Genomic DNA, 12,666 nt, shown 5'->3' with positions numbered 1-12,666 from the left:
CTAAAGTCAGAAAGTTAGAGTTACATAGAGAGAGGAGAGGCAGAGAGAAGTCTTCCATCCGATGGTTCACTCCCCAAATGTCTGCAATGGCCAGAGCTGCGCCAGTCTGAAGCCAGGAGCCAAGAGCCTCTTCTGGATCTCCCACGTGGGTGCAGGGGCCCAAGAACTTGGGCCATCCTCTACTGCTTTCCTAGGCCACAGCAGAGAGCTGGATGGGAAGTGGAGCAGCTGGGTCTCGAACCGGCGCCTGTATGGGATGTTGGTGTTTCAGGCCAGGGCATTAACCTGCTGTGCCACAATGCCGGCCCCTATTGCATGTTTGTGTATTTCATTTACTGTCATATCAGTATTACTGTGTGACCAATGGAGATTTTATAACAAGTGTGGAAAAATATTGCCAGGATTATTTTATTGCCATTATATTCCGCGTTTTCCTTTTGTTTGACAACCTTTGATAATGGTTTTTAAATTTTTTTTTAAATTCTCCAGGAAGCATCTGTCAGGAATTTCTTCTGTTTAGTATTCTTACTGAAAAGTAGTACATTTTCCACTGTTAAACTTTGTAAGGTTCTTATACTGTTTCTTCTTTACTTGGCACCTCTTTTTCTTTCTTCTCCTTTTTTTTTTTTTTTTTTTTTTTGAATAATATTTATTTGAGAGGTAGAGTTACAGGCAGAGAGAGGGAGAGACAGACAGAAAGGTCTTCTGTCCATTGGTTCACTCCCCAGATGGCCACAATGGCCGGAGTTGGGCTGATCTGAAGCTAGGAGTCAGGAGCTTCTTTGGGCCTTCTACGTGGATGCACAAGCCAAGCACTGGGGCCATCTTCCACTGCTTTCTCAGGCCATTGGCAGAGAGTTGGATGGGAAGTGGAGTAGCCAGGACGAACTGGCGCCAGTATGGCATGCTGGCGCCACAGCTGGAGGCTTAGCCTGCTACGCCACAGTCCCAGCCCTGTTAAGTTTTCTTTCCACTGAAGTTAGTACTTACAGGTGGTCTTGTATTTTGACTGCCTACTTTTGTGTAAGAGTATTCATACAGTCTTTCTTCTATGAAAAGAACAAAAGATTTTTTGTGTGTGTGAAATTTGAAGTGCCTGCTTTTGATTTATCATGATTGTGCTCTGTATATTGTTTCCATATTGGACCTTGGAGGACTGGAAAAAATTTTTAATAGAAAGTATCTAAGAGAGGAGGGAAAAAGTCAACATTTGATGTTTTTATTTGCATGCTGTCTGTGGTGCTTGACCATTGCCTGTACTGTGCTCCTTTCTTCGATTACAGTTTGAAAGCTGAAGTAAAGTCTTCCCTTCTTACACTAAAATTTGCTTTTTGGTGAATTCACCTTGTATAAAGATGTAAGGAATTTTATATGCTGCACTCTGGAATTAGGGAGAGGACAGGTAGGACAGTGAAGTGGAATTGAATGTAATGCTGAAAAGGGAAGGGTGACAGGGTTGGGCTGGCAGGATGTGCTGCCTTTTTCTTGTTCCTCACTGGACAGGATACCCTGCCATTTGCAGTAGTTGGAGAAATCAGGAAGTGCAGTCTACTATACCAGTATAGATACAAAAGATCTTTGTTGAGACCAAGAAATAGCAAACTGTAGCAAAATAGTGGCCCAGAACCCAGATAGAGGGGGTGTAGTTGGTTGGTTGGTTTATTTGTTTAAATAGCTATATTGAGATATATTTTCACACACTGTACAATACACATTTCAAGTACACAGGTCGGTGTTTTTTATTATACTCACAGAATTGTGTGATCGTCACCACCCTGTCACCTGAGTTTGTACAGAAAGTGTTATTGGAACGCAGTCACTCTTGTTCCTGTGTTTTGTGTGTGGCTGTTTCTTACTGTAGTGCCAGAGTGGAAGGCTTGCCTTACTACACCAGAGGTGCTTACATATCTCACAAGCTTGAGATGATTACTGTCTTGTCTTTAGAGAAAGTGTTTGCCAAAGACCCCAAGTTTAGTGTTACATTGTTTTCAAAATTGAAAATATAATTTTAATTTTAAAAAAAGTACACTTACCTTGGAGGATAAACTTTTATACACTTGTGCATATGTTGGCCCAGCCATAAATTAAATTTTGTTTTGTGCGTTGTTAGATGTGGGCGCTCTCTCCAACTGTCTTTGCACTTCTGAGTAAGAATCTGATGATTGTGCATGGCGACCTGGCTGTTCACTTCCCGGCCATCCAGTATGCAGTGCTCTACACCTTGTACTCGCATTGTACCAGGTACTGTATTTACAAATCCTTCTGAAGGGGCAGAGAAGCCAAAACGATCTATTTTTTCAAGAGGAAGGAGGAGGAGCAAGAGCCCTTTACAGCATTAGATTTTTGAAAATGTGAGTTGCTTTGACTTTGGGCTTGCTTTCTTTGATTGAAGATCAAAGGATTGCCTGAACTTTGTCTTTCAGGCACGATCACTTTATATCTAGTAGTCTGAGTTCTTCATCCCCTTCCTTGTTTGATGGAGCTGTGATTAGTACTGTGACTACAGCTACAAAGAAGCATTTCTCCATCATATTAAACCTTCTGGGAGTCTTGCTTAAGAAGGATAACCTTAACCAGGATACAAGGTAACTCAGTAATACTTTTATTACATGTCCCTCACTATTGATTTTCCTTCCTTCCCTTCCTTCCCTTCCCTTCCCTTCCCTTCCCTTCCCTTCCCTTCCCTTCCCTTCCCTTCCCTTCCCTTCCCTTCCCTTCCCTTCCCTTCCCTTCCCTTCCCTTCCCTTCCCTTCCCTTCCCTTCCCTTCCCTTCCCTTCCCTTCCCTTCCCTTTCCTTTCCTTTCCTTCCTTCCTTCCTTCCTTCCTTCCTTCCTTCCTTCCTTCCTTCCTTCCTTCCCGCTTTCCCTCTCTCTTTCCCTCTCTCTTTCCCTCTCTCTTTTCCTCTTTCTTTCTTTTTTGCCAGGCAGTGTTGGACAGTGAAAGAGAGACTGAGAGAAAGGTCCTCCCTCTGTTGGTTCACTCCCCTAATGGCCGTTGTGGCTGGTGCTGCGCCGATCTGAAGCCAGGAGCCGGGTACTTTCTCCTGGTCTCCCATGCGGGTACAGGTCCCAAGCACTTGGGCCATCCTCCTCTGCTCTCCCGGGCCATAGCTGAGAGCTGGACTGGAAGAGTAACTGGGACTAGTACCTGGCACCCCAGCCGGGACTAGAACCCACAGTGTTGGCACCGCAGGCAGAGGATTAGCCAAGTGAGCCATGGTACCAGCCTTACCTTTTTTTTTTTTTTTTTTAATATTATTTCTTTGAAAGGCTGAGTTAGAGAGAGAGAAAGAAAGAGGTCTTTTATCCACTGGTTCACTTCCCAAATGGCCGTAACTGTTGGGACTGGGCCAGACCAAAGCCATGAGCCGTGAGCTGCTTCCAGGTCTCCCATGTGGATGCAGGGGCCCAAACACTTGGGCTGACCTTCACTGCTTTCCCAGGCACATGGGAGCTAGATCAGAAATGGAGCAGCCGGGACTTGAACTGGCTCCCATATGGGATGCTGGCGCTGCAGATGGTGTCTTAACCCACTGCGCCACAGCCCCTGATTTTCCTTTCTAATTGAAGAATAAGGAATGTGGATTAGAGGTGGGATAGAGCAGTTTCTTCACTGTAAATACTGGTTGGTTGGTGTTATTTATTGTAGGTATTCTTTGTCAAGAAAGTTAAATACAAAATCCATATACCTCTCCATTTGATGTTTTATAAAACTTTATATTCAGATTTTAAAATATTCTCTTATAATTTATGCTGCTTCAGGGATTTTTTTTGAAAGATATGTAGCTATTTTGTGTAGTTTAATTTCTGCTTCTTATTGTTTGATGTTGACAAAACCAAAAGAAAAGCAATGTAAGAGTAACTGTAAAACATTTTAAGTGTAAAATCAACTATTTTGTGTTTCAGGAAACTGTTAATGACTTGGGCTTTGGAAGTGGCTGTTCTAATGAAGAAGTCTGAAACATATACTCCTTTATTCTCTCTTCCATCTTTTCATAAGTTTTGCAAAGGCCTTTTAGCCAACAGTAAGACTCTCTCTTTATTTATTTATTTATTTATTGAAAAGCACAGACACGAAAACAGAGCTCCCAACCATTTTTTCTGCTTCCCAAATGGCTCACGATAGCGTGGGGCTGGGCCTGGTCAAAGACAGGAGCCAGAACTTAATCTAGGTCTCTCACGTGGGTGGCAGGGACGCACTTGCACCAGCACTTGCTGCTTTACAAGATCTGCTTTAGTAGGCAGCTGGAATCATAATGGATCTGATACGGGATGTGGGAGTTGGATCTGCATGTTAACTGCCGTTACTAATGCTTTCCCCTCTCTGATTTTTAAATTTTGATTATCAACTTTGGCTATGGGAGAAGATAGTCTCTTGAGCCCTTGTACTGACTGAAGGTGTATAATTCCCATTTTTAAGGACAGATACAGAGTCTTGATTTCTTTTCATTGTTAATATTTAAAAAATGAGTTAAGTGTTATATTTTAAAGCTGATGTCAGTGTTTACACATTCGATATCCTTTTACATTTCCCCTTAGAAAAAGTTCGTTCAAAGACTAGCCATTTACTTTAGGTGGGTTTTGTTGAATGTATCATTTCTCCAAATGTTACTGCCAGTGAGGTCTCCAGGCAAGAACAGTACTGAATGTATAGTAGATGCTCAGCATTGGGTCAGTGATTGGTTTCAGAAAATTGACAAACTGACAGATAATTTCTTTTGGCAAACTGAAAGTAAATGGCTCTTCCTTTGCCAGCTCTTGTTGAGGATGTGAACGTCTGTCTGCAAGCATGCAGCAGTCTGCATGCTCTGTCCTCGTCCTTGCCGGATGATCTTTTACAGAGGTAGGCACTAAAGACCGTCATCTTTTGACTCTAGACCTATTGGTGTGGAAATGTTGCCACATTGACTTTATTTGTTTTCATTTTCTCCTAGATGTGTTGATGTTTGCCGGGTCCAGCTAGTCCATAGTGGGACCCGTATTCGACAGGCGTTTGGGAAACTGTTGAAGTCAATTCCTTTAGACGTTGTTCTGAGGTATGACGTTTGTTTTGGTGCTTTATTTTACTGCCTAGTAGTCATCTACTTTAGGGAAAGACAGATGGCCTGGTTGAGTGCATTTATGTCGTGTCTTGTGTGGTACTTTTTCTCAGTGATTGAACAGATGCCAGAAGATCAAATTCTGCAGATGTAGAAGAAAATAACAGATTTTTATGTTTAATGAGCTTTATAAGTTCACATAATTTAGTCCACAATAATTCATATATACCAAAATGTGTTTGTTAGTTATAGTTCAGATACTTGGTAACTAAATTACAGTCTCTTAATGTTTTTGATTAAGTTGGTTTGGGAACTTTACCTAAAATTAAGAAGTTGTCATAACAACTATATTCCTTTGAAGTCTCAGTTTTATATTTCTTTATAATTCAGTTAAGGAAATAACCTATTTGTAGTAATTGCTACTATTTTAACTAAAAACTATTGCATAACAGTGACTTTATTTTCTGTCTACAGCAATAACAATCACACAGAAATTCAAGAAATTTCTTTAGCATTGAGAAGTCACATGAGTAAAGCACCAAGTAATACATTCCACCCACAAGATTTCTCAGACGTTATTAGTTTTATTTTGTATGGGAATTCCCATAGAACAGGGTAAGACTTTTGGTTTTTGTTTTACTTATTTATTTATTTTACTATTTCACCTAGTAAAAATAACTGTCTTGAGCTTACTTCAAGTTTTGAGAGAAAATTTGTGTCCAGGGTGATAGAGCAGAAAATAGCATTCTTACCAAATGAGTTATTTTAGTCTCCATCAATAAGAAAATTGTTTGCAAGCAGCTGTGGTTGATGATTAAGTGGTGTGATGCTGTCGGCCCTCTTGGGGTGGCCTGACTGGGTCTGTGGACACTCTGGATTTAATGCTTAGTTGCAGTGTCGTGCGTTTTGTCCACCAGATTGTCACAAGCCATTTACCCTAGTGACTGAGCCACATCATGCTCTGTCCTGTAAAAGACCTCAAAAATGAGAGGTGGAGATATACTGCTTCCCAGTTTTGTAGGTTTTTGCCTTTTATAGTAGGAAAAATGATAGTTTCCTTTACTCCTCCTTTCCCCTTGTGTTTTTTTTTCTTTTTGATTATTAAATGAAGTTATTATCTGTTAAATATGAAACTGCTTTCCCCAGGAAGGACAATTGGTTAGAAAGATTGTTCTATAGCTGCCAGAGATTGGATAAGCGTGACCAGTCCACAATCCCCCGCAATCTCCTGAAGACAGATGCCGTCCTTTGGCAGTGGGCTATTTGGGAAGCAGCACAATTCACTGTCCTTTCTAAGCTGAGAACTCCACTGGGCAGAGCTCAAGACACCTTCCAAACAATTGAAGGTAACCAACTTATTCTGCTTTTTCAAATAACCTTCATGGCCTTACTAATTCAGAAATAATATATTTCTTATGGTTGTGAAAAGAAATTTAAAAGAGTTTATGTTTTTTTCTTTAATACTTTGTCAGTAATTTTAAAGTATGTTAGAATAAGCTCCACTCCCCTCCTTTTTTTTTTTTTTTTTTAATAAGATTTATTTTATTTATTTGAAGCAGAGAGAGAGAAAGATCTTCCATCCACTGGTTCACTTCCCAAATGGCTGCAATGGCCTGGGCTGGGCCTGACTGAAGCCAGGATCCAGCTTCTTCTGGGTCTCCCATGTGGGTGCAGGGGCCTAAGCACTTGGACTATCTTCTGCTGCTTTCCCAGGCCCATTAGAGGGAACTGGATTGGGAGTGGAGCAGCCGGGACTCGACCTGCTGCCCATATGGGATGCTGGCATGACAGGGGGTGGCTTTCCCTGCTCTGCCACAATGCTAGCCCCATTAGCTTTCATTGATTTGCAACCTGGTCATCTGTTTTTATTTAAAAAAATAGATGATTTGTGTGGAAGAGACACTGTCATTTTAGGATTTGTTTTTCAGGAATAGATAGAAAGGATATTTTATAAATAGAAACTTGTGAAATAAATTCACATTTATCCATAGAGCCTTTATTTTTAATTTAAAATGTCTTTACTTTCAGGTATAATTAGAAGTCTTGCAGCTCACACATTAAACCCCGATCAAGATGTTAGTCAGTGGACAACTGCAGACAGTGATGAAGGCCATGGTAGTAACCAACTTAGACTTGTTCTTCTTCTGCAGTATCTGGAAAATCTGGAGAAATTAATGTATAATGCATACGAGGGATGTGCTAATGCATTAACATCGCCTCCCAAGGTTGGTTTCTGTGGAAAGCTGTTGATGAAACCTGGCAGTATGTGCAGACCTGAAGTCACGGTAGACTTGTGTATTTGGTATAGAAACCAAACGTATATGAATGTTTGAGACATCCGTCTGTAATTTAACCCAGTCCTGAGTTTTCCTTTCCCTTTCTCTTCTCTAAAGGTCATTAGGACTTTTTTCTACACCAATCGCCAAACTTGTCAAGACTGGCTAACTCGGATCCGACTCTCCATCATGAGGGTTGGGTTGTTGGCAGGCCAGCCTGCAGTGACAGTAAGGCATGGCTTTGACTTGCTTACAGAAATGAAGACAAATAGTCTGTCTCAGGTAAAATGGTGTGTTTGGAATTTAGTTAGATCTGTTCATCAGAAAAATTTGCATTTAATTCCTTAGATTTGATCTGTGGATAAGATAAGTTAAAACCAGTTGATTTATAAAACTATTGATCTAATATTTTGGAAAAGCAGTAGTTATCAAAGACACGTATTTATGGCTTCTGTGTGTGTTATGGGAATATATATCTCGATTTGTATAAGAAGTTCTTGCCTTTGCAGAGAAAATTTAAGTGAGAGCAGAATTTATTTTAAAAGTGAGAAAGTGAGTGTACATTCATACCAGAGTGTGGGCAACCCTACATGGAGAGATACCCATCATGAGTGGGACAGAGAGCTGCCTATCAGGAGAGAGCATGGAAGGAGACCAGAGAGAGACTAAGGCCAGAAGTCGAAAAGCAAAAGGGACATTCCCCTGTGTAATAGTCCTCTTTATAGGGCAGGGGCTGGTACCTGGATGGAATATAGAAATGAAGTGGAGTCTGGGTGGGATTTAGTGTGGGTGAGGCTTTCTGGGAGTTTCGTGGCACCTCGGTGTAGGGCCTAATTTCCTCGTGGCCATAATGGCATTTCCTCCCTCCTGGTCCTGGAAAGACACAGATGCATTATGGGAAAGCAGGTATACTGGGTTGACATATAAGAATTGAGTTACAATGCAGGATTATGCAGAAATTATGAGAAAACCTTCCATTTCACCTATTCCTACCTGATCTTGCCTAGTTCTCCCATATCACACAAAACATTAAAAAATACACATTTCTTATGCTTGAGGGTTGGAACACTAAAGATAAGCCTGAGAAATTTGTCTATTGGAAAAATAATTTTTATAATTTGAGAAAGTGCTTGAGTAATTTCTGGCTTGTAATGTGGGTTCACCATAAGTAAATGCTATCAAAAAAACCACAGTAAATAATATTTAAAAACATGAACTTAATTTGTTAATTCATATTTGTTTCATCTTTTAAGAATTCCACATTAAATAATTTGGAAATAATAGTTTGACTTTAAATTGGCTTAGATTGTGATCAGTAGATGTAAATTTAGTGAGGATTTGAGTTTTCCTGACAATTCCATGATTATTTTCCTGAATGCTGTTTTCAGGGGAATGATTTGGAAGTGACTATCATGATGGTGGTAGAAGCACTGTGTGAACTTCATTGTCCTGAAGCCATACAAGGGATTGCTGTGTGGTCATCTTCTGTTGTTGGAAAAAATCTTCTCTGGATTAACTCGGTGGCTCAACAGGCTGAAGGCAGGTGAGTTGGAAGGAAAGAGATGAGTGACATGACTGCTTGATGTTTGTTTCATTTATTTTATTTGAAAGGCAGATAGAAATAGAGGAGATATTTTCCAACTGCTGATTCATAACCCAAATTCCCGCAATATTGAGGGCTGAGCGAGGCCCTACACAGGCACCTGGAACTCAGTGCAAGTCTGCAAAGTGGGTGGCAGGGACACAAGTTCTTGAGCCGTAACATGTTGTCTCCCAGAGTGTGCAGTAGCAGGAAACTGGAATCGAAAGCAGAGTGGAACTTGAACCCAGACACTCTGAATTGGGGTGTGGGAGTCCTAAGCAGTCTCAGCAGTATCAGTCCCAGCCATCCCAACACGTCTGCCATTGAATTTGTTTTCATTAATTGTGAAGAAGAGATTCCTCCTCACTCCTTGCAGAGTAATTAACTCATTGTCTTATCTCAGTTTATTGTGTAAGCCATGTTCTCACTGTTAGATTTTGAAAATGCATTGTGTGCTTTTAAAATGAGACTGCTTCAATTTATGTTTCAGGTTTGAAAAGGCCTCAGTGGAGTACCAGGAGCACCTGTGTGCCATGACAGGTGTTGATTGTTCCATCTCCAGCTTCGACAAGTCTGTTCTCACTCTGGCCAATGCTGGGCGCAACAGTGCCAGTCCCAAGCATTCTCTGAACGGTAAGCGTTCAGTATTTAAATCAAACAGCAGAAGTTGAAGTCACTTATTTTGTGCTGATGATCCTACTGTATGGTTAGGTTTCTGAAATGTTTGATTGCTTTCGTGCTCTCTTCTTATTTTATTCAATACTTTTCACTCAGGTGAATCAAGAAAAACTGTGCTGTCCAAGCCAACTGACTCTTCCCCTGAGGTTATAAATTATCTAGGAAATAAAGCCTGTGAGTGTTACATTTCAATTGCTGATTGGGCTGCGGTACAGGAATGGCAGAATGCTATCCACGACTTGAAAAAGAGTACCAGTAGCACTTCCCTCAACCTAAAAGCTGATTTCAACTACATAAAGTAAGAATTTCTTTTTTCAATTATAAATTATGATGCTTAATCCATCAAGTGTCCCAGACACTTGACTGGGAAGATAAAGGTCTTTGGACTTTGTGTGCTGTCCTTGGCTTTTAATAATGGTTAATGGATCATTTCTTCATAGAGCACATATATGTGCCAGGTATTACAATATAGCAATAAATTAAACAGACATGAATTCTAACGCTTTAAAACAGAAGTTGATGAAAACAGAATAAAGCACATTGATAAAAGGATTAATTGGACCTCATCTTTTCTAAGCTTTACGGAAAACCATGAAACTTAAAGCTGCCTTTCTAGAAAGGGGAAGACACCCAAACCAACCACAAGGTCAGAGGATACCCATCAGGTTGCTGTTTGGGCACAGACTTGAGGGCGTGCACCTGATGTGAGAATGGTGGTGTGTTCCATAAGTGGCTGCAAGGCCAATGTGGATGGAGCACTGTGACTAATAGTAGATGAAGTGAAGAAGTAGCTGGGAACTGTGAAAAGAAACTTGGCTTCCACTCCTAGAAGTTGCAGAATCTCAGGAGAGATGTGTTACGGTCTGACTTAGTGGTTCACTCTGCTATGCGGTGAAGAGACTGAAGGTGGAGAACAGAGTGGAAGCATGTTGACTGTTATTTTGTGGGGCATTGGTAGAGGCTAGGAGGAAAGGTATACACAGAAAACGATAAGACATGTTTCAGATGTGTGTGAAACTTATAGATGAGATTATTGAGTAAGCAGTTTGTAACTAAGGAGAGATTTTGAAAATATCAGTATAGCGGGCTGGCACTGTGACTTCGAAGATAAAGCCTCTGCCTGTGGTGCTGGCATCCCATATGGACACCAGTTTGAGCCCTGGCTGCTTCACTTCCCATCCAGCTCCCTGCTAATGCGCTTGGGAAAGCAATGGAAGATGGCCCAAGTGCTTGGACTACTGCACCCATGTGGAAGACCCAGCTGAAGCTCCTGGCTTCCACCTAGCGCAGCCCTGGCCATTTGTGTGTGTGTGTGTGTGTGTGTGTGTGTGTCTTTCAAATAAATGAATTATAAGTAATAATTCAAGGCCCATTTTTCTGTTCACCTCCCATATTCTCCAGTTTGTAAGCCACCAAACCAGAGAGAAGGCTGTAGAGAACAGTGAGTGTACAGGGAAGAGGGCCAGGGTCAGAATCCTTTTTTAGCATCTTTGTGAAGGGATGGGAGAAAAGACCATTGAGGAAGAAAGTAGCTTACATGTAGCAGATCCAGATGGGAATAGTCAGCTTTTTCAGATGCCCCAGTGACTACAAAGAAGGAAGAGTTCTGTAAATGATAAAGAAAGCTCAGTTGAATGATACCAAGTGTAGAGACATTTGGAAATTAGGAGATGGAGGTAAGTTATTTGCTCAGTGAATTTTTCTTGAGTTCAGGAAGCAGTAACTGTGCTAGGGTAGATTATCTGCTTACTTAAATATTGGGGAAACCCAGAGTGTTGTTTGAAGCCAAAGAGGGGGAGCCATTAGAAAGCAGAGATGGAAGAAACGAGAGAAAGAAGATGTCTAGAAGGATTGCCTGGACCTTCCCTTTGCTGTGCCTTAAGGAAAGCCGTATAGGTGGTTGCAGCTGGAGTTCAGGAGGTGTGCAGTGGATGAGAGGGGAGGAAAGCCCATGTCTTCCTTGGAGAGTCAGCCTTCAGGTGAACATGCAGAGCATAGTGAGGACATGGGGAGCCTGCCACTGGAGAGGACCCGTGACCTCTAGCAGCAGAAAGAAAGTGTGTGTTGGTCAGTAGACCTCAGTAGTTCAGTCATAGCCAGTAAAGGCTCTCTTGAGCAGCTGGTGATTGTGTTGATCCAGGTACAGAGTAAGTGAGGTGAAGTACGTTTCCCATGCTGGCTTCAGACTGTCTAGAAAGGAGTGACACCGGGGAAGACAGAAAAGAGACTGCTACCGTCCTCTTCCTGGCTGTAGAGCAGCTGCAGTAGAGATGGTGACAGAACATGGGATCTGAAAGCTGCAATGTGGAGCTCTGAGGATGAGGCCTCTCATTCTCACGTTGAGACTGCCGGACTCTGGGATGGAGCCGAAGAAATGGCATCATTTTTCAGATAAAGTGAGATGGGAAGGAGTTTTTTGAAGTGAGAGAAACTTGTTTGTTCCATGCAGCAGAGTGAAAGGGGAGGACTGAGGTGCAAGATTGAGGTGGCAGGGTGAGCTCTAGGGGTTCAGGTTTCAGGTGAGGAATGAGGCCGTATGGGGAGTTGTGCAGGGAGTTACACGGTTGGTCGGTGGTGAAGTTGCCCTACAGAGGTCTGCTGTCAGTGGGTTGAGCAGGCTGTGAAGATAGCAGGCTGCAGCACACACAGAGGAAGCTGACTGGAAGGCTGCATGAGCTCAGCTGAATCCCCAGCTGTGACTTTCCACTTTGCCTGTTAAGTGCTAGTTAAGATGGTTATCACGTTTTTAAAATAAACAAAAATAGTGTTGTGCTCATGGAATATATTTCTTGAGAATACTGTATATTATGCTATTTTTCTAGAATTTGTTCTATGTTTAAATGGTTCCACAGACTGGATAGGTTATAGAACAAACTGACCCGTATTTTAATTACAGATCACTAAGCAGTTTTGAGTCTGGAGAATTTATTGAATGTACTGAGCAATTAGAGTTGTTACCAGGAGAAAATATCAATCTACTTGCTGGAGGAACAAAAGAAAAAATAGGTATTTGAGAAAATAACTGTAAAATTTATTGTTGTAGGTAACTTGCTCAAAGTTTTTAGCTTTGTATGTTTTACTGGGAAATCTGG

At 41.5% G+C, this 12,666-nt stretch overlaps 1 protein-coding gene across 3 annotated transcripts in view; it reads left to right on the top strand.

The window, feature by feature from the left end:
- Positions 1-12,666, top strand: part of SMG1 (SMG1 nonsense mediated mRNA decay associated PI3K related kinase) — a 113,051-nt gene that overhangs the window by 53,307 nt on the left and 47,078 nt on the right. For all 3 annotated transcript variants that reach the window (XM_051847483.2, XM_051847482.2, XM_051847484.2), the window contains 13 exons: positions 2,111-2,241; positions 2,424-2,585; positions 3,906-4,024; positions 4,755-4,842; positions 4,934-5,035; positions 5,513-5,653; positions 6,185-6,384; positions 7,067-7,263; positions 7,432-7,596; positions 8,703-8,857; positions 9,387-9,529; positions 9,671-9,872; positions 12,471-12,580. In XM_051847483.2, the coding sequence (XP_051703443.2) occupies positions 2,111-2,241; positions 2,424-2,585; positions 3,906-4,024; positions 4,755-4,842; positions 4,934-5,035; positions 5,513-5,653; positions 6,185-6,384; positions 7,067-7,263; positions 7,432-7,596; positions 8,703-8,857; positions 9,387-9,529; positions 9,671-9,872; positions 12,471-12,580 (1,915 nt within the window). The remainder of the gene's footprint in view (positions 1-2,110; positions 2,242-2,423; positions 2,586-3,905; positions 4,025-4,754; positions 4,843-4,933; positions 5,036-5,512; positions 5,654-6,184; positions 6,385-7,066; positions 7,264-7,431; positions 7,597-8,702; positions 8,858-9,386; positions 9,530-9,670; positions 9,873-12,470; positions 12,581-12,666) is intronic.

Source organism: Oryctolagus cuniculus, chromosome 19 (genome assembly GCF_964237555.1).
Source record: "Oryctolagus cuniculus chromosome 19, mOryCun1.1, whole genome shotgun sequence".
Taxonomy (NCBI): domain Eukaryota; kingdom Metazoa; phylum Chordata; class Mammalia; order Lagomorpha; family Leporidae; genus Oryctolagus; species Oryctolagus cuniculus.
This window is presented reverse-complemented; position numbering and strand designations above follow the sequence as displayed.